The sequence below is a fragment of the Symphalangus syndactylus genome, chromosome 11 (genome assembly GCF_028878055.3).
Source record: "Symphalangus syndactylus isolate Jambi chromosome 11, NHGRI_mSymSyn1-v2.1_pri, whole genome shotgun sequence".
NCBI classification, from domain to species: Eukaryota; Metazoa; Chordata; class Mammalia; order Primates; family Hylobatidae; genus Symphalangus; species Symphalangus syndactylus.
In genome coordinates, this window is record NC_072433.2 from 37,462,567 (window position 1) to 37,483,662 (window position 21,096).

The following is a 21,096-nucleotide window of genomic DNA, read 5'->3' on the forward strand; positions in this document are numbered from 1 at the left end:
TGCTGAATGTGGGTGCCCTGTGGCTGGGCTTGGGGACCCGTGTGGCCCTGAGACTGAGCCCATGCCCAAAGCCTTACTCCGGGGCTGTCAGAACGTGGGTTCCTGGCCGAGCCAACCTGTGCCCTGACCTGGCGGATGACAGGACACCTCCTCCTCCATGGCAGGGTGCTGGCCCTCTGCACTCTGTAGTCTGCAAAGGCGACTCCTACCCCAGGGACCCCTAGAAGCTTCCCAGCCCCTAGAGGGACCAGGGCTGGGCTCTGGCATCCCATCAGTGCTGCTTTTAGGCATTAGCAGCAGCCCAGAGCTGGCCCATCCCATGGAAGCCACCCTCCCTCATCCATCCATTTGGAAAGAGCTTCACTGAGTGGGGTGGGAAAGGTCTGTGATACATTCCCCTGAGAGCAAGAAGAAAGCCCCAGAGAAGGCAGAAGAAAGGGAGGCAGGGATGCAGGAGGCTTGCAGATAGCTGGAGTGGTTGGATTTGGGGCAAAGACCAGGGATGAAGGAAGAAGGGGAGAGAGGAGGTGCAATGGGGCTGGGGTTGGGGAGGGAGGGCAGGCCCGATGTGGCATGGGTGGAGTGGTCTGGCTGGGCGGCTGCACAGAGATGAAGCATGTTCCGGGCACCAAAGCAGCGAGCAGAGAAAGCAGGTGGGGCCAAGAGGCAGCCCAGGCCCTGTTCACAGGCCACGTGTCCACCTTTCGGTTTCATGCAAAGGTGCTGTGGGGCTCTGGGCAGGGGTGAGGAGAGGCCACTGCTGAGATTACAGGAGGCTGTCCTGAGACCTCTTCTAGAGGGTGCCCAGGAGCAAGGGGGAAGCCTGTGATCCTGTCCTGCCCCCTGCTCCCCACCATGTCACTCCTGAGTCACTTGGTCCTAACACATATATCTTAGGAGGGGCCATTCCCACCACGCTGAGGGCTGTGTCCTGGGAAGCCCAAACCTGGTGGCACAGCACTGTTTTTCTTTTGCGCCCCACCAGACTCCTGCAATGGGTCCCGCTCACCAGCTAGCCCCAGCAGTGCTGGCCGAGCAGCCTGTTCTCTGAGCCATGGGTCCCTGTCAGAGGCGGGCCTTCCCCTGCACAGGACTGCCTGGCACCCACCTGTGTATTCAGGAAAGCAGATGGTCAAAGGTGACTTCTTGATCTTCTCGCCAAAGAGATCTTTCTTGTTGAGGAAGAGAATGATGGAGGTATCGATGAAGAACTTGTTGTTACAGATGGAGTCGAAGAGCATGAGAGACTCGTGCATGCGGTTCTGCGGCCGCAGGAAGGGTGGAGAGAGGACAGACAGCGGGAGGGAGACACAGAGACAGGGAAAGAGAAGGAGAGAATTAGGCTTGACAGAGAGGGACTGGGCTACTCGGCAGCTCCTCCGAGAGGCTGCCAGATGGAACCTGAATCAGTTACACCTCACAGCACATCTCATTCCCTGCTTCCAGAGAACCCGTCATGTCGGGGCCAGAGGCAGAGACTGGACTGGACACCAGCCATGGCTCTCTGGGGAGGCTGAGGACAGGATGACCCGGGCTCTCCCCACTGCACAGTTCCCAGCTATGCGAGGGTCTCCCGGCACACGTGTGTGTGGCTGTGTGTGGGCGTGTGCCTGTGTGTGTGCGTGCACCTGTTATGTGTGCCTGTGTGTGTGCGTGTGCATGTGTGCCTATGTGTGTGCGCCTGTGTGCATGTCTGTGTGTGTGCCTGTGTGTGTGTGTTCGTCGGGGGTGGTGGAGTCTGGACTGGAGCCAGAGAGCTGGGCTTTGGCCCTTCCTGCCTAGACCTCCCCTCCTGGGCCCAACCTGGGCGGGGGGATGTTCTCTGGGAGTGGTGAGACTCCAGGCCCTTCCCATGATCTGAGGGGAAGGCATGCCAGGTCCTGCCAGCATCCTGGGGGCCACCACTCGAGGGAGAGGCTCCTGGCAGGGCCACCTCCAGGAGCGCCTGGGGGACTGGCCGCACCTCCTCTGGCTGGGTCCTACTCAGCCACATCTGACACTGCACGGTGTTCTAAGCAAGGCAGATATGGAGGGCTGCCCTGCACACAGGAGCCTGTTTAGCAAATGGATGAACATGATGGGCACCGCACAGACACCGAGCAGGGGCAGCCTCCTGCCCTAGGCAAAAACTCTGGGACGCAGAGCTCATTCACTTGGGTAGAGTTTGTTTCTCAGCAGCACAGAGGGCATCTTTCTCTGTGAACGAATCCATTTCTGCGCAGGGACGGGGAGGAAGGGACAGTTTCCCTTATTTTCCCCAAGAACCCCGTCCTAGCCCTGGGAACTTGCCCACTGTAAACCCAGCTCTCTGGATCTAAAGCCCAGAGGTGACCCAGGCTAAACTCTACCTCTGAAATAAGAAGAGTGACACAAGTAACAGGAAAAAGAAAAGAGCTGGCGTAGATGCCACTGGGCATGTACGGGGAGATGACCTCCTCCCCCAGGGGTGAGCACGCCGTGGGTGCTGAGGAATTGCTGGTCCCACTGCCACACCGTCCCCTCTGAGCAGAAGGAGGACGATGAAGATGAAGTGACCACACCAGTCACCGAGGCCCACGCTATGCCGGCGCTCTCCCTGCCTCATGTCACTTAACCTCATCCGGCCTGAGGGGACACTGCGGTGACACAGCTGGGCCAGATCCAGAACTCATGCAATGGGTCTCTCCAGTCTGTATCAGCAGGCTGTGGGGCTTTCGAGGAATCGATACTAACAGCAGCATGGCGGGCTCCGTGCATCTTTTGGCCAGTCCTCCCTTCGGTATCTCCCCTGTGCCTGCATCATTCTACCATGACCCGTAGAGGCAGCCAGCCCCAGCCCCTGGTTCCTATTAGCTGAAGTTGGTCGGTAGAGGGCAGAGTTCTCAGCTGCCTCTCAGGGGCATCTGGACAGCTTTCATCCTTTAATCCCCACCCCCCAGGAGCTGTAGTACATGGCACTGCCCTTTCATTCTGCTAAACAGATTCAGTAAACTCATGTGATCTCATCACTCTCCCATCCTCAATCAGTAAATTTCATTCTGATTCCCCAGGAGCATTTCCCTGTCATCTGTGTGATCCCACTGGGGAGGAGCAGGTCTTGCTTGCCCTGAGCCACCTCACTGGGGTCTGTTCAGAAAAGGGCAGCCGGAGGCTTCTGGGAGGCCCAGTGAACCTGTGTCCAGGGCCTCGGGCTGTCCACACTCAAGCTCATTGAGCCACATTATGAGGCCAGAGTGGTGAGGCTCTGAGACCCCAAGGATTCCACAGGAACATGCTCCCCACTCCACAGAGCCACCTTGGCCTGCAGCTGTGTAACAGAGAGCTGGAAACCCACAGCCAGAGCCAAGCTCCCTCCTCCACTGCACATCTGTCCAGGCACTGTCCAGGCACTGCTAGGAGCAGCCACTAGAGTGACCTGAGCTGGGAGTGGGGACGGTGCCCCCTTGGCCACTGAGCTTAGGTGTGGAGGAGAAATCAAGGCCAGCTCATTTAGGCTCCACAGTTCCACTGGTTAAGGCTGAGCGCCCGCCACAGCCCCTACGTCTCAGGGCCACAGAGCACGACTCACAGGCACTCGCTCTTCCAGTCAGTACTGCCTGGCATCTGTGTGCAGGGCTCTCTGCTGGGCTGCCCCGAGGACGTAAGAATGACCACATCAGGCTCCTGCTCTCCGAAAGCTCACAGTCCAGCAGGAGAAAGATGACGCACAGTCTGTGGTCCCAGGAGTGGCAGTGCAGGGGAGGACTTGGGGAGCAGAGGACAGGCATAACCAAACCTGGTTTTATAGGGAGAGGGCCTTGGAGGGAGCCCCAAAAGGTGGCTGATCCTGGAGACTCGGGGAGGGCAGTGAGGAGGGGAGATCCTGCAGGGCAGGGGAGGCGCCGGCACTGAGACCCCTGCCAGCCCCCGAGGCCTGACCGCCCTCCCTCGGCACGGTGCCTGGAACCCATTGCCAAGGAGCTGAGAGCACAGCTCATCCTTACAAGCTCCCCAGAGGACGCAGACGCCGGGGTACATTCAAAGAGATACCACCATTTGAGAAAAGAGAAAGAAGCCAGAGGTCATAGATGGCTGACAGCCAAACCCCTAGACCTCCGCCTGCCCCAGGCTGCAGTGGAGGCCCAGGAGCAGCAGGAAGCGGTGCCAGCGCAACCATGGCCACTGCCACGTCACCCACAGCAGTGTCCATGTGGGCACCAAGCTCTCCAGGACAGGAAGGTGGCTCGGCACAGAACGGAGCAACCTCCCATCAGATGGCGATCCTGACAGGGGGGCAGGGTGCCCAGTCGCCCTGATCCTCTGTCCCCAGCAGAAGCGTGCCCACTCCGCCAGGCTGCCTGCAGTCCTGGGACCAGGATGGGGCAGGGCCTGAGGACACATATCGTGCAAGTGCACCTGGCAGGAGCTCCCTGGGCCCTGACAACACATTACACTCACGCTAGGAAAGCGGGCACTTTTTATTAACGGTAGGTGACTAATAAATACATTATGGCAGCCAATAAATTATTACAATAACTAGAGATTTATTAAACCAACAAGTCACTCTTCTTACAAAATTACAGTTAATATGGGGTGGGCGGCAGCGACGGGGTTGGGAGGTGGGACCACTGCACTTGAGAGAGACGGCTTTTCTAAGGAGGGCCTGGGACGCCCGAGCCCACCTGGCCTAGGTGGGGGAGGGGGGTGCGTAGGGAGGCAGAAGATACTCAGCAGGGTTAGGGTGGGGGATGGAGGGCAGAGCCAGGGGATGGGTCAGAACCAGTGGAGTAGAGAAGACCAGGAGGCAGGAGGGGAGGGCCTGGCTGCCCAGGGCTGTGGGAGTAATAGGGCGGGTGTGGAGGGGAAGGGAGGGGAGGGGTGGGGAGGGAAGGGGAGGAGAGTAGTGGTGCCTCGGAGCCGCCGGCTCTGCCAGGAAGGGCGGTGGGTCTCTGCTGGTGGTCTTGGTACACTGGGCCTGGGGATGAGAGCTTCTCTTCCAGGGGGAGCCCCTCTCTCATGGAGGGGATCCAGGAGTTTGGATTGGGGGCCATTCTTTCTGCTTTTCCCCCAGCCTGCCCCTTCTTTGACAGGGGCCTTTGTCTGGCTGGAGTGGGGTCTGTCTGGAGGCCCCAGCTCCTCTCTGGGCAGGGTGGGGTCAGGACTCTTCTTGCTGAGTGGTGGGAGATGGGGAGCCCTACCACAGACCCCATGGCAGCAGCTCACACCCTGGCCCTGTTCCCTGGGCTGCTGGGATCCCGCACTCTAGGCTTGCGGCCTGACAGCAGGAACTGCCTGGGGGTGACGGCCTTCGGCACTGCACACTGAATCTCTGGTGGCAGCGGAGCTGGAGCCTCAGGTCTGGGTTCCTGAGAACTGCCAGGTTGTGCCTGAAGGCTCCCAGAGGCTCAGAGAAGAGAAGAGGCAGCCAGAGGAGGCTCTGTGCCCCAGACTTCTTGAAAAGGAGGAGGGCAGGCCACTAGCTGACTTGGAGGAAACAGTCCGAGTGCTCATTAAATATCCACCTGGGACTGCAGTGGACTTACTTGCCAAGAGTGCACCAGGTCAGACTGAGAAATAAAGGGGGTGGCCAGGAAGGATGCAGGCTAGAAAAAGGAAGAACTTCCAGAACCAACCCCTGGGTGCTAACTGTAGAGTGTTAGGTGGGAGCAGGGGATAAGCTCCCCACTGCAGGACTCATGTTGGCCAAAGGGAAGGGCATGGGTGAGACCATCCCTTGGCCTTCCCTGCTGGGGTGTGTAGACAGCTTAGTTACAGGGCTTGCAGATGGGAACTTGGGGCTGCCTCGGCTCCTGAGAACACTTGGAGAAGACCAGCGCAGACCATGGAGGGCAGGGATGCCTCCAGTTCCTGCCAGTGGGAGCTGGGCTGTGGGGAGGGCCTGGGAGACAGCTGCGTCCTGGCAACAGGTATGGTGGTGGTGTTCTGCCTGAGCTCTAGGGTCCTCATGGAACCCAGAATGCCAAAGCTGTTGGTCAGGGGCCCAGGATGTGCTCTCTGCTTGGGGCTGGGCAGACCCCACACACTCCTCAGGCCAGAGAGCCTTCGGGACCTCTATCGGCGCTCAGAGGGAAGGCCAAGACCTGGTTCTTATGATGGTCAGCGGCGCAGGTCACAAAACTGGCCCATAGGCATGAAAGTGGCAGGCACAATTTTCATGAGTTTGGCAAAGACGCTCTTTGTAGAAATCAGTTTCTGCTTGGCCTGCTAAATCGGAGCCATCGGAGAGGTTACCATGGCCCCTCAGGGCACACACAGGACCACTGTGGATTAGAAACCCACACGTGTCACTCACAACATTCCTCCCACATCCACATCCACGACGGAGCCAAGTCTCATCTGTCACCCTCAGTCACCACCCCACAAGGTGGAGTCGCCGGTTACGACATGGATGACAGGCATCATGCACAGGGAAAGAATTTCTCCCTGGATACCCCTGAGGACCAAGGACCCCCCCAGGCCAGGGTGGGAGGATTGAGAGCAGTGCAAGAAACCGAGGAGGATGGAGCATCCAAGGGAAGAGAAAGGCAGGCTGGAGATGGAGGGCAGGAAGGGCTGAGCACCCACTCCTCCAGCCCCAATTCTACGGACAGGGAGGGCCTGGATCGGAGGCCTGGACCCAGCCTGGTGCTCTGGCCACTGTGGTCTGAGGGCGGCTGCTGGGGGATATGGAGAGCCCTCCAGCCCAGTGACTTCCACCTCCAGGGTGATGGCCTTAGAGGTGGAGCGTGGCCAACATCCCCCCTTTTGCCGGCTGCTTCTGAGCCTGGGGTTATAGTTTAGAGCAGAGTTAGGGGAACAGCTGGCCTCACCCAGGGTGGTGCTGCTGAGAAATAACTGCCATGTCTTCCATGTTGGGTGGGATGGCTTAGCTGGCCCTGGCTGTCCATGGTAGGACACTGTTGGTTCCCAGGGCCTGTCCTCTGCCACGTCCCAGCACCTGGTGCAAGGTCCAGAACATGACCGAGGTGAACAAAACAGAGGTGGACTTGGGCTGATGGGGTGGCTCCTGCAGTCTGGCTGCCAGAGGCTCCCCAGGCACCGGTCCCTGCAGGCATTTGCCACTAGGGAAGGTCCCTGGGTCTCCTGGGCACCACTCAGAGCTCTGTGCCTGTGGGTCCAACAAGTCCAGAGCTGTTGGCACTGGTGCTTCCTGGCTCTGGGGCAGTCCGGGGGCTGCAAGTGGAAACCCAGGGGCCCTGCCGGGCTGGGGACTAAGCAGTGTCCAGAGTGGGGGCAGGGAGAACAGAGGGCTTGAGGAGGGAGGCAGAGGCCTGTCAGGGGGTACCCTCCTCCCTCCCGTGGCACATCTAGGTCCCCAGGCACAGCCTGCTGTACAAGCACATGACTGGCCTGGGTGTGGGTGTTGGCCTCAGCCACCTGGAGGCATCTGGGAGTGGGAGAGGAGTGTTAGTTGCCCAAGGCCAGCCAGACCTGCGTCACCAGGAGAAGCTACCCCGCCCTCTTCCGCTCAGGCATCTCGGCAGTGAAGCCTCCTCGAAGGGGTCCTAGGAGTCTCCCTTTAGAGTGGGGAACAGGGGGATGTGTTTGTGCTGGCCTGGGCCCAAATACTCCAGGGTGTCAGCTCCATCCCCCTGCTGTCCTCTGTCCCCAGGGGCTGGGAAGACACCAACAGCTGTGGACAAACTCCCTGATTTCTTCACCAAGACAGTGAGGCGGGGGCACTGGCTGCAAAGGTCCACCCCCCCAGACCTCTGCAACTACAGAATCCCCAGCCCAAAGGCCTTTGCTGGTTTGAGTTGAGTTCAGTGTGGACTGAAGAGAAAACATATCTTTTCACACCTCAGAGTGACCACCCGAGCTCCTGGTGACTGGAAAAAGGAAATGGGTCACCTTTGGCCTGCAAGGACTGGGTGGGAGGCCCCAGCCCAGGCGACACAGGAGCTTCCACCTCCCTTCCCCGCGCCTCCCACCTTTCCCTCCCCCCCGTCCCCGCCACCATCTATCTGAGCCATAAGTCAGTCTCAAGAAGCATTTCCAGAACTCGGAGGAGTCAAGGATGGGGGTTCTCTGGGAGAGCAAAGGCAAGGGAGGATGACCCAGAGAAGGAAGGGCTGACACCCAGGGGAGGGAGCAGGGAGACGGAGGCCACTGCCAAGGCCTGAGTCCTCCAACCCATACCAAGTTGGCCTGATCCCACCCTGGCTTTTGTTGACGGAACTGCCCTCCACCAGAGACCCCAGGCAAAGCTGAGGATGGCTCCTATGACCCCACCCTGCCAGCACCCTGCTGCAGGGCCATCTGCGCCACTGTACCACCCAAGATGACAGGAGGACACTCCGAGGCTTCCAGTGAGTCATCAGGTGCAGGGTGTGCCCATTTGGGCCACACGGCGGCCCTGCCCTGCCCCCCCCACCCCAGCTTCCCAATAAAGCACTCAGAGATGACGCAGAGGCTGTGAGCGCGGAGTCTCCTGGCCTTGCAGCATGCACTCAGCGGCCCCGCCCTGCCCCTGCGTTACCACGAGTTCTGTTGGGGGGTGCGGGTGGAGGATGCTCCCTCCTCCCTCCCTTGGTGCCAGCCTCTGAGGTCTTCTTCCTCAAGTGCAAAGAGTGGTCTGAGAGTGGTGGAGCCTGGTTCCAGGGGAGGGGGGTGGCAGGCCAGGCAGGGCAAGGGTGCCGGGCAGGGTGGCCGGGCTCAGTAGAGTCCACAGCCCCGCAGGTTTTTGGCGATGATGACGTCCGTCACAGCGTCAAAGACAAACTGGATGTTGTTGGTGTCCGTGGCGCAGGTGACGTGGGTGTAGATCTCCTTGTGGGCTGACTTGTTCTTGCTCTCGTACTGGGCCTGGATGTAAGCCACGGCTTCTGTGAAGGCGCTGGGGCCTGCAGAGCAAACATGCAAGGTGTGGTGAGGCGAGAGGCCCATGGGACTGCTTGGCGTGGACGACCCCAGCCTGGCCTGTGTGGCCATCCGGCCATGGGCCTCTCAGAGACAACCGCACAGGGAAAACCTGATGGAGGGGACCTGAGGGGTCAGCAAAGTCAATAGGGGGTCCTGGATCCAGTCAGTGGGACAGATCCAGTGTAAAAGTCATGAAAGATACAAAATATCAGGTCTCCCAGTATATCACCTGTATTTATCCATTTTTTTTTTTTTTTTTTTGAGATAGGGTCTCGCTCTGTTGCTCAAGCTGGAGTGTGGTGGTACGATCAGGGCTCACTGCAGCCTCCACCTCCTGGGCTCACGTGACTGATACTCTCTTCTCAGCCTCCTGAGTAGCTGGAAAGCACACCTGGCTAATTATTATTATTATTATTTTTAATAGAGATGGGATCTCCCTATGTTGGCCAGGCTGGTCCTGAACTCCTAAGATCAAGTGATCCTCTCATCTCAGCTTCCCAAGATGCTGGGATTACAGGCGTGAGCCATTGTGCCCGGCCAATCACCTGTATTAAAAGGAGCACTGTTTCATGGAACTTCCATTTTCCTTTTATACATGCATTTATGGACTCCTTTTTTTGTTTTTCTTTTTTGTTTGTTTTTTTTTTTTGGAGATGGAGTCTTGTTCTGTCACCCAGGCTGGAGTACAGTGGTGTGATCTCAGCTCACTGCAACCTCCGACTCCCAGGTTCAAGTGATTCTCAAGCCTCAGCCTCCCAAGTAGCAGGGATTACAGGTGCGTGCTGCCACGCCCGACTAATTTTTGTATTTTTAGTAGAGATGGGGTTTTGCCATGTTAGCCAGGCTATTCTCGAACTCCTGACCTCAGGCGATCCGCCTGCCTCGGCCTCCCAAAGTGCTGGGATTACAGGCATGAGCCACCATGCCCAGCCATTTATGGACTCCTGAGGCAAATGTTGCATCTTATCACGGGTCACGTGCAAGGAGGTTTGAGGGCACTGGGCTCATGCAGGTAGCCCTGGCCGATGCATGCCCTGTGGGTGGGCCTTTTCCTTTGGGAGTCCACAGAACAGGCCTTGACATCACCTCCTGTGACCACTGCTGGGCCAGATGGGAGGAGGAGCTATAAACTTCTTGTTTCTGATGTCCACTCACAGGGGATTAACAACCGTCTGGCTCACATGCTGCCTTCCTCAAGGGGCAACACACTGAGCTGGTTCCCAGGTAGGCTCAGGGAGAGGAGAATCTAGGAGAGAAGCTTCTAGTTTGGGAAGGGGCAGAAGAACAGGACCCCAGCTTTGCACTGAAGGCCCTCAGCCTCCAGGAATCCATGCCAGGTGCAAGCAGGGCTGTGGAGGGGGCAGCAGGGAGGGGAGCTGGAGTTCAGAGCCGCAGCTCTAAGCTGGAGTGGGCTGCTGTGCAGAAAGCCTGGAGGGCCTGCCAGACCTCAGCTCTTTGCTCAATCTGGGCTGGAGGTTGGGGAGTGTCCTAGGACTGCAGCTGATTACTCAGCCTCCCTTGTCCCCTCCTCCTTCCCCACTCCAGCCCCAGACTGGCCTTGGTAACTGACCTACCCTACCTGTTTCCACTGCCCCACAGGCCACAAGCCCGGGTCACTAGGGCAGGATCCATAGGCCCTCAACTACGGCTAGAGAGGAAGCTGGCTGGGAGCTTCCAGGGAGGCTGAGCCCTACTCAACTCCAGCTGGACATGCCTGGGTCCTGGCCTGCCAGGCACTCAGCCTGATATGGGGAGATGGGCGGAGGCAGGAGGTAGGAGAGCTGTGCTGCTTGCCTGGCCCCAAGCCCCTGGGGTGCCCCACTGGGACTCTGTCTGCCCCTGCTCTGTGCCCTCCAGGCCTCAGGGCAGGTCGGGCTGAGGGTGCCCCACTTCTCCTCTCACTCACTTCTCTGGTCAGGGTCTGGCCATCTCAGAAGAGCTGATGGGCACCCGGGCTATGCTGGGGCCCTGTAACCACTCTGATGTCACTGACCAGAGCTGCCACCCTGCAGCTCCTCAGGGGCCCTGGTCATGCTGCCTTCCTGGCTGCCCGCCCACCCCATGGTCAGGTAAACCCACCACAGCACTGGCAGGGCTGGCCTCTCATCCCCAGCACCCTATGTACGGGGCCAGGGCTCTGCTGCTTGCAAAGCTCTGTGATTTGAGTCTTGCAGCAGCCCCATGTGAGTTACAGGCATAACCCTAAAGGCAAGAGCAGACAGGCAGGGAGCGCTTCCTATGTGCGGCACCATGCGAAGCTCTGCGTGCCCATCAGCTCATTCCCTCTTCACAGCACCTGGTGAGGGAGGTGAGGGCAATCACAGCCATCACCCCACCCCACAGACCCAGAGACTGCGGTTCAGAGAGGCTGCATGACCTGCCTGAGCTGCTTGTGAGTGGCGGAGTTGGGGCATAAACCTTGGGCTGCCTAACTCCAAGCCTTTGTGCCCCGCCCCTCATCTTCTCAGCGTTCTCTCGTCTCGTCACAGAGAGCCCCTGTGCGCAGACCGTGGAGCTCAGGCTCCCAGAGGCCGCCATGGTCACACAGCTCATAAGTGGCAGAGCCAGGGCTCCACCAGCTTTTCCTCATGAGGAAGCCCTGGGTAGCTGCCCCTACTCTCTAGAGCACAATCTGGGGGCAGGGTGGGGGACCGTTTGTGTGGATTCTCTGTGGCAGAGTCAGGGGCATCCACAGAGCGCAGGAAGGGTAGACTGGGCTTTGGGAACGGGGCCTGCTCCCTCGGGGGCCTGCTGTCCCTGGAGGGTTCTCTACCTGTATATTCAGGAAAGCAGATGGTGAGCGGGGACTTCTTGATCTTCTCTTCAAATATGTCCTTCTTGTTAAGAAACAGGATGATGGACGTGTCTGTGAACCATTTGTTGTTGCAGATGCTGTCAAAAAGCTTCAGGGATTCGTGCATGCGGTTCTGCAACAGAGTGGAGGGGTGAGTGAGGGGCGGCAGCATCCAGTGCCCTGACCCACCGCGGCCAATGACACAGCGGGACAAGCAAAGGGAAGGTCCACCAATGTGGCTGGATGCACCACCAGGACGGAGACCACCAGGACGGAGACGGGAGGACCCACAAGGACAGATGGGACGTGGTCCTGTTTCATTCCACACGCAGGCAGGGCGGGGCGGAGCAGGGCTGGGCAGGGTTGGGGGATGCTGCCCCCTTCCAAAGAGAGCTGGCCCTGGGTGGGGGCAGTGAGGTCACTGGAGAGGCTCCAGCTCACGGAGAGGACATGCACCATGCACGTACAGCGCAGGGGCCGCAACCACCACTGAACGCATCTGCGCGGAACCCTGCTCATGCAGATTTCTCTACCAGGGTCTCATTCGGTTTCGACAGCAAGGTTGGAAGGGTGCACGCATTCAGTTGGGAAACATTAACCGAGGACTAAGAGATCCTCGAATTAATCCCGAGTTGGAAGCAGACACCAGGGGATAGCGTCTCGGGGGTGAGCTTGCTGTGGCCTTGGTGTGGTTGGTGGTTTCGTTGGTGGGCTGGGGTGGGGGAGGCTCCGGGAGAACTGGTTGTTGGGGCTGGTTTCTCAGTAGAGGGGCCAGAGGAACCCCAAGATGAAACACAGCAAAACAGATTAAAACAGAAAAGAATATAAAACCCAACAAGAGAAAGAGAGAAAAATACTGAAAAATTGGTTCAACCAGTCTCAGGGCCAGGGCATCCCGGCCAGTTCCTGCAGAGAGCCCCGTGTGGGCTCACAGGGGCCATGGCCATCCTGGGCCTGTGGATCGCAGGGCAAGAGATGCAGGATGGGTGGGATGAGCCCAGGCCAAGTGGCTGGAGAGGAGTGAGGGCGCAGGGGCAGGCTGGGCAGGCGTCACAGCAAAGTCACCCAGCGGCGCCCTGAGAACCTGCTGCTTTCAACTCTTAGCTGATGGATTCGGTTGGAGGGAGGTGCTTCATACCTTCCGGGCTTGGAGGGTCTCTCGGAACTGGTTTTGGCCTTGGTTTGGCAAGATAAGGCCCTGCAGGCAGTGGCGGTGACCGTGGTAGTGGAGAAGTTGTGGCAGCCACAGGCCCGGCTGGGCGGTGCTGAGAGCAGGTACGAGGCCAGGACCAGGCTCTCGGGCTCCCGGGATGCAGCGGACAGGGCAGCTGGATGGCCAGCGGCAGCCACTAGCCCCAGGGCTCTCCTGGCCTGGCTCCAGAAGCTGCTTCCAGACACCTTTGTTGCAGGCTCTCACCCCAGCTCTCACCCCAGGCCAGAGAGGGACGCACAGCGCTGACCAGAGAGGACGGCTGAGGACCAAGACCTGAGTTCCTGGGGCCTGGCTCTTGCCTCTCTGAGGCAGACAGAGCTCCCACATCCTAGAACCTGACCTCTAGCCATGGCATCTGAATGTAGTAGCCACAGGAGCTATTCACTGGGTGATGATTCCTGCATACAGGCACGTTTACAGCTTTTAGCCCGGTGGTCCATTCTATCACTGTCACCATTTACAGAGGAGGAGGTGCAGGCCCAGGCACGGTGGGGCGGTTGCCCATGATCACACAGGTGGCAGGGGCGATGCTAGACCCTGTACCAGATCTGTCTGACTGCCAAGCTGCCCACCTCTGCATGCGCCCCCAGCACACGGCGACGACTGCATAGTTCTATAGCGGCAGTATTGTTCTTGCTGCCACCATGGCAATGAGCTGCCTTTGTGGCTGCTGTCAGGTTGCAAAGTCATCCCCATTCCCTGCATGAGCTGCTACTTTTCCCCGGGCTGTGAAGGTGGCCAGCTTTGGGGAAGGAAGGACACAGGAAGAGCCTGCCTGTGACCTTGGCTCCATTTGCTTTGGCTTCTCCAAGGTCCTCTGCTCCAGCCCTTGTGTGGAAGGGTGGAGGAAATGGGGAAAAAGGGAAGTGAGAGAAGGTGGAGAAGACTGGAGGGCAAGTGCTCCAGGCAGCAAGGCCCGCAGGCTGGAAGGTGACCCAGTGTCAGGCCTAGCACCAGGCTCATGCTCACTGGGGACCCGTGGGCTACAGAGCTCGGGGCCTGTGGCTGCTAGGCCCACCCAGACGTCCCTTTGCTTCCATCTTCCAGAGGTGAGCGAGAGCCCAGCCCCATGGCCGGTGGGCCTGGGACTTGGGTTGAAGCCAACCACAGGCCTGGCAGGGCAGGTCCAGGGAGAGGCTGGATTCCAGGGGGAAGGGCCCTCCTGGCTTCCTGCCTCTAGCTCCTTTGCTCTCTTTGAAACCATGGTGGACATGGGGAAAAAAGATGAGCCAAGTGGAGCTCAGACCCCAGGAGTTGGAGCAGTGGCCGTAACAGCATAGAGTCCAGCAGTGGGGAGTGGGAAATGTCTGGGCAGTCACTGTGAGGGGCACATGGCCAGGAAGCTGACCTGGGCTTTGGGTGGTCAGTGAGTCTGGGTCCAAGCACGGCCCAGGAAGCGCATCCACCCTTGCCCCACTCAGCTTCAAGACTGGGCTGGTGACTGACATCACTGCTTGTAGATGCCATTGAGAACAATTACAGCAAAAACCCAAGTCGGGGGTACAGGTGGGCCTGAAATAGGAAGAGCCAGGTGGGTGAGCCTGTACACGGAACGGGTCCAGACTACCCACACCACCAGCCCAAAGCCCCATCACTCTGTGTAAGCCCCTCAGGGCGGCGGCTCCTCCTCCCTATAGCACTGTGCCCCGTAGCCCACACCCCAAAGTTGATCCCATCCTCACAAAGCCCAGTGGACCAGCTGGGCCAGAAATGACGAGGAAACAGACCCAGAGAGAAGACAGGCCTTGCTCAAGGCCCAGCATGACAACAAGCCCCACCTTCAACCTCAAACCTTGGTGCCAGCCCTCAGAGGCATGGGGTGGGGGGTCTGCATGTGTTCCAGACAGAAGGAGATGACAGATGCCAGGCTGTGACCCCATGGCCTATGGGCCCCACTGTCAGGAGTGTTGGGGCTTGTTTCCAGTGACCCTGTGGGCTATGCTCAGTGCCTGGTGGGCTGCAGCCCAGAAGGGGACCACGCAGTGGACCTGCAGGCTCACGGCAATCACCAGCAACCGTACAACCACTAGCTTGGCGCTGCTGTCCCAGAAACAGCTCCAGAGCGCTGCACACGGATCACCCACCCCACTGCCAACAGCCCCCCACAGGTAGGTACTATTATTATCTCCCTTTTATGGAAAACAGTAACTGAGCCAGAAAGGATGCTGCCTAAATTCAGCAGCAAGCCAGTGAGTAGCAGAGCCAGGACTAGACCCAGAGGAAGGCTGCACTTTCCCAGGGGAATGTCCCCTTGCTGAGGCCCCAGGCTGAATGTGACGCAAGACAAAAGGTAGGCGCCTGGTCTGGCATTTGGCAAAGGAGCCCAGAGCCATGACTGTCATTCACCAGCATGCCTCATCCCCATTGCCCTTCCTGGCCCATCAGCCCCACACACTGCTCCCCAGCACCCCCAGCCCCACGCAACTCTCCTGCAGCATCCTGGGCCCTCCCCACCTCTCCCTCAGCATCCCCGGCCCCACGCTGCTTCAGCAGCATCTGAGGCCAGTGCCCCAGGGATGGCTGTCAGGCTAAGGCTGCTATTTCTGTTGCATGTACATTCTTGCTTGGCTGCCTCCTGGTTTTTTTAGGGTTTGCTTAAATTTGCTCTGGCCTGATGGCCTCTGTGACTCCACCAAGTTTGTGGAAGAGGCACATTCTGCACGGCTCTGTGTGATCAGGTTGCATACACAGGCTCTGCCACACTGGCATCATGAGGCATTTGCCTTGGCAATACAGAATTGGTGGAGTGCCGGCATGGCCCGTCCATGATGGAAACCTCTAACCACAACAGCTGGCTGGACCCCAGAGCCATTGTGGGCACCCGAGGCCCAGTGCTCAGAGGGCTGGCCTATCCTGCGGCCGTCTCCTCAGTGCTGCCCCCTGCCCGGGGGACCCAGGCCACTCACCGTGGTTTCATCTTCGTGGAGCACCTGGTCATAGCCGCTGAGCGCGACGCAGAAAATGATGGCCGTGACGTCCTCGAAGCAATGGATCCACTTCTTGCGTTCAGATCGCTGGCCTCCGACGTCAAACAGCCTGTAGGAGGCAGGGAGCTGGTAGGCGCAGGGTCCAGGCAGGTGAGGGCTGCCTGGGGATCAGGCTGTGAGCATGCTGAGAGGCAGAGGATGGGGGCCATGGTGCTCAGAGCCTCGCCAGAAGCCCTCACTAGAAGACCTCGTCACTCCACGTGCTGACAGACAGCTGGATCACTGCCATCCCCAGGCACTACCCCTGGAGTCTGTCCTGGGACTGGCTGTGCTCACAGATCACCACTCAAAGACCTGCCCTTGCATCTGAGAAGCATTTTACTAAGAGGGCACACCTGAGCCACCCCCAGGAAGCACCTCTGAGAGTCCTCCTCACACGAGGACCCTCCTCTCAGTCTATTCCTTCCTGGGTTTACTCTGGGCAAACTCCAAACCAGCCCGGGCGGGAGGCAGGCAGGAGATGTCACCTGTTATGTGGATGGCAGAAGTGAGCCACCCATGGGCTTAGGACATGCCCAACCTGGTGAGAGTCCAGCTGTGGTGGAGCTGGGTCTGGCTGTGGACAAAGCTGGCGCTCTCACCTCTGCCCAGTACGGCCCCTTTCCAGCAGATCAGAGCCTGGCCTCTTCCCCCTCTCAGACTCTACTCCCAAGGGGGCACAAAAATTCTGGGAGAGACTGTGGGCAGGTGGGACTTATGTCCTGGAAGTAACAGGTCAGTCTCCCACCCTAATCCCCAGAGCAAGGAGCCCTGTAGCCTCCTAGATCTGGGATGCCTGCTGACACACAGCCTGCCAGAGGGGGACAGGGAAGGATCCCTGGTCCTACCGGACACAATGGAGCGACTGCAAGCAGAGATTAGAGTGGGCTCAGAGCAAGGAATGGGTCTGGTTCTCATTCCGTCACTGCGTCCCCTGGATCCCACCTCCCCATCTGAAATGCAGGGGCGTTGGTGGATGGCCTCTGTGGCCCCTCCAGAATGCTTATTCTCAGACCCTGCCTTGCTGGGCCAGGTTGAGATGAGATCCCCATCCTGTGCTCCCAGTGGGGGAGCAGGAGAGACCAAGGAGCCTGGGAAGGCAAGGGAGGCCCCTCAGGGCTGCTCTGCCCAAGGTTTTGCTCCCCAGATCTGTGGAGGCCTAGGGGTTCCTGGGCCCAGAGCCTCGGCCCCTCAGTCTGAACAGGAGTGGGCAGGAGCTGGGGACATGGGAGGCAGGGAATATTAGAATCCAGCTCTCCCAGCAGGGGGTCCCTGCCCTCCCCTTCTCTGCTGGCCTCTCTTCCCTGCAGGACGGAGCAGGCCTCAGTGCATGCATGTTACTGCAGGTGGGGACACAGCACTGCAGCAGGACCCCGGGAACCAGCTCACCCGTCAGGCCCCTGCTCTGAGGCCCCAGAGCCCCTGGGTTCTAGCTGCGCTCTGTGCCTGGGGAAAGCCCTGCTCTTGTCAGGCCTCAGCTGCCCATGCGTACTAGGAGAAGGTGGATCAGCTCTCTCTGCTTCTTCCAGCTCTGGGATTACGTGGGTCCTCGGGGTCTTACAGAGGTAGCTTGGGCTTACCCAGCCCCATTCTTGGCTCCTTCCCCCAAGGTGACCTTGGAAGGGCCACCTGGTAGCCCACCTCCTCCTCCTCCTTGGAAGTCACCTCAGGGACAGGCTGCCCCTCCTTGTCCAAATCCTCCGTGTTCCTCACAGCCCCACTCCAGGAATCTTCTTCCAGGAAGCCTCCCTGCTCACCCCAGCCCCTAAACTTGGCAGAAACATAGACAGGTTCCTTCTGGTATCTAGCTGCCTGTCCCAACCCACATGCTCCCTGGGGCAGGATGATGTTTGGGTGCTGCAGACGCAATGCGCTGAAAGGCTGGGCATGTCCCATCTTAGCCCTCGCCAGGGCCTGGGGGCCTCCCTGGGCCTCACCTGAAGTGGAGGTTCTTGAATGTGAAGTGGGTTTCTACGATGCCAGTGGTTTTGACCCTGGTTCGGAGGATGTCCTGCTCGGTGGGCTGGTAGTCGGCGGCCCCAATCCGATCCAGGCTGTCCAGGTAGCTGAGGATGGCAACAAACAGGGGACTATGGACCACACGCCTGGACACTGTTCTGGACTGGCCAGGCCACCCATCTTCAGAGTCTAGTCTCGGTCAGGGCCCCTCCAGGTCACTGTGGAAACGACATCACCTCCATTCCAGGCCATGGGGAGTGGGGGCGACTGAGGAAGAGGGTCTTAGGGTCTTAGCCTCACGCTCTTATTCACAGCCAAAAGGGCTATATAGCATGCAGCTCCCGGGACATTCAGATAAGACCAAGCTTTTATATGAGACTACCATGTTTATTATAATACTATTTTGTCATTTCTTCATTTAAAAGATAATAATGGCCAACAGATAGGTTCTATTCTTTCCATGTGTAACCGTGTTTTATGCGTAATTTCCCTGAGTTAAATGTACTAAAACTGGGGCTCATCCGAAGGTAAGTACCTCGCCTGAGGCTGTGACCCGAACCCTTGGCCCCACAGGCCATAATTTTATTATTGTCTGGGGCTTCAGAGGCCCCCGAGCAGCTCCCTGCCTTCTCCACACTTCCTTCTCACTTACCAAGGAGTCTGTGTGCCCCTTCCAATTTGACGCTCTTGGAGGCTCAGGGCTACACAGCCATACAGCAGCTGGGCCTCCCTGGGACCCGGTCTTTGGAATCAGGGCTCTTTACCCCTGCTACCTCCTGCTATGGGGACAGACCAGGCTTTTGCAAGTCACTTGCCCAGGCCTCAGGCCAAGCACTCAGAGGACGCTGCCTGCAAGGGCTTTGGGGTTCATTGTGGGTTAAGTTTGAATCTAAAGCCAGGGTAGGATCTGGGAAACCAGGAAGTGGGGAGCTGGGCCAGGCCTGAAGGAAGACTCAGTGATCCATGGAGCCTGCCAGGCCACCCATCCCTGCTGCCAGGGTAAACCACAAGCAGCCCACAGGGAGGAGCCCCGAGTGTCTGAACCACAGGACGATGTGGGGTCCCAGGCTGCATCTGCTCCAGGACCTGCTGGGGGCCAGCTTGCTGGCGGCCAGCTTGCTGGCTGGACCTGCAGTCACCACTGCATGAGAGATGGGCATGCTGACCAGCTCATGGATGTCCACATGGCTGGAAAGGGCAGATGCCTTTGCCAGCTAGGGTGTTCACTGATAGAACCCAGTGACAATCCTTGTGAGAATGCCGCTAAGAAAAGAAAACAGAAGGGTGGCTTCCAAGGCTCAGGGAGGCAAGCTTGAAGTCATACTGCGAGAAAATGAACTTGGCAGCCAGGCACAGTGGCTCACGCCTGTAATCCCAGCACTTTGGGAGGCTGAGGCGGGCGCATCACGAGGTCAGGATTTCGAGACCATCCTGGCCAACATGGTGAAACCCCATCTCTACTAAAAATACAAAAATTAGCTGGGTGTGGTGGCGGGTGCCTATAATCCCAGCACTCAGGAGGCTGAGGCAGGAGAATCGCTTCAACCCAGGAGGCAGAGGTTGCAGTGAGCTGAGATCGTGCCACTGTACTCCAGCCTGGGTGACAGAGCAAGACTCCATCTCGGGGGAAAAAAAAAAAAAAGAAAATGAACTTGGCTGGGATTCCAGCCCAGTTCTGACTGGCTCCAGACCCCATGCTCTTAAACTGGACTCCATCAGCATTTTAAAAATCCAGAAAAAAAATTTAAACAGGATCCTGGCCTCCTCTCCTGAGCCTGACTGCCCTCCGTGGACAGGCACGGTGTGGGGATGGGAGTGAGGGAGCCGAGGCTGCAGAGCAGACCTGTACACGCCCCTGGCCCCATAGCCTCCTCGCCAGCCAGTGGTATCTGCGCAGGCTCTGGTCTCAGCCAGAAGGAGCCTCTCCCAAGCCTCTGTGCCTGCCCTACCCTGGTGCTCATGACCTCTGCTTCCAAGCTGTGAGGACGCCCCCCTGCTGTCATCTGCAGCTGGACACCAGTCTGGAAGCGTTTGGTCCTGCTCCTCCTTTCCCAGCCAGGGCAAACCTCCTTTACACAGGCAACCTGGCCCTCTGGCCTCTCTGTGCTGGCCGAGCCTCATGCAAGGAGACGGCTGTGGAGGGTGGGGCAAGGTGTGGGAAAACTGCTTAACAACCCAGTCAGGAAGGCTGACTGTGCACCCACTGTCCATCCCACCTAGCCACTGTTCCAGGAGCGAGGGACGGGGCAGTCGACACAGCCCCACCTTCCCAGGGCCTGTGTTCCAGATGAGTGGGTACACGTATGTGAGGTGATAAACAGAAGAGTCAGAGATATGATACGTCGAGAGGTAGTGTGAGAGAACGAATCAGGCTATTAGTGATGGGGGAGAGCTGCTGGGGGCTGCTATTTGATGCAGGGTGGTTGGGGAAGGTGTCTGGACAGGGGAGACTGAGGGGAATGAGGGAGCAAATGGGCCTCGAGTGGCCTGGTGGAAACACTGGCAAGCGTGGCGGCAGGAAGCACGCATGGAGGGGCCCGGTGGTGGGTGAGGCTGGGGAAGATGGTGGAGGTGAGGGTGGCCAGAGTCTGGCTGGGCAAGCAGGCCCTTGAGGTCATTGTCAGGGCTTGAGCTTTTGCTCTGAGTGAGACGGGCCCCTCGAGGGTTCTGGCCAGAAGCATGTTGACAACGGCCCTGTTGCTGCCATGAGAGCAGGTCAGCGGGTGGGGCCTGCGGAGCTGCTGTCGTCACCAGATGGCACTGGCACAGTGGGGGTGGCTGTGGAGGGTGTGAGTGGTCAGAATCTGATGTACCTGCCAGGGGAGCTGCATCTGCTGGTGGCCTGGATGTGGGATACAGGAGGACAAGCAGAAGTAGAGATACCTCCACGTGGTGGAATGAGACACATTTAGAGGGAGGGAGGAGCACACAGAGCAGGTTCTAGGGGGAGGATGGGAGCTAGGGGTCCCACGGGCTCATGTTAACTTGAGACTCATTTGATGTCCAAACAGACACTGAGTAGGCAGAAGTCAGGAGGGAGGGCTGGGCTGACGATATGAATTCGAGTTGTCCAAGTGTACAAGGTGTTTAAAACGAGACAGAAGAAGGTCACCAGGCAACAGGCCTTGACAGGAGGTGCTTCTGGGATGGAGCTTGGGGATGGGATACAGCAGCCCCCAGCAGACCTCCCCCATCACCAGTTGCCTGGGTGGGTGGGCAGGAGGCATCGAGGGAGTCTGGAAAGGGTGGCCCGAGAGGAGGCGGGGGCTGGGAGTGAAAGGAGGTCTCAGGTACTAGGGGACTGAACCCTGAACCCTGAGTGG

The 21,096-nt window shown here is 58.7% G+C and overlaps 1 protein-coding gene across 5 annotated transcripts in view; it reads right to left on the reverse strand.

Annotated features, from left to right (window-relative positions):
* Positions 1–21,096, reverse strand: part of GNAO1 (G protein subunit alpha o1) — a 169,504-nt gene that overhangs the window by 4,756 nt on the left and 143,652 nt on the right. For 2 of the 5 annotated variants that reach the window (XM_055233246.2, XM_055233244.2), the window contains exons 7-10: positions 17,752–17,880; positions 15,755–15,884; positions 11,615–11,768; positions 8,357–8,822 (exon numbers count right to left, since the gene is read on the reverse strand). In XM_055233246.2, coding sequence (XP_055089221.1) covers positions 8,635–8,822; positions 11,615–11,768; positions 15,755–15,884; positions 17,752–17,880 — 601 coding nt within the window. In that variant the 3' untranslated portion in view covers positions 8,357–8,634. Of the gene's footprint in view, positions 1–1,108; positions 1,263–4,418; positions 8,823–11,614; positions 11,769–15,754; positions 15,885–17,751; positions 17,881–21,096 lie in introns of those variants that run through there. The other 3 variants (XM_055233243.2, XM_055233247.2, XM_055233242.2) reach the window with 2 other exon arrangements.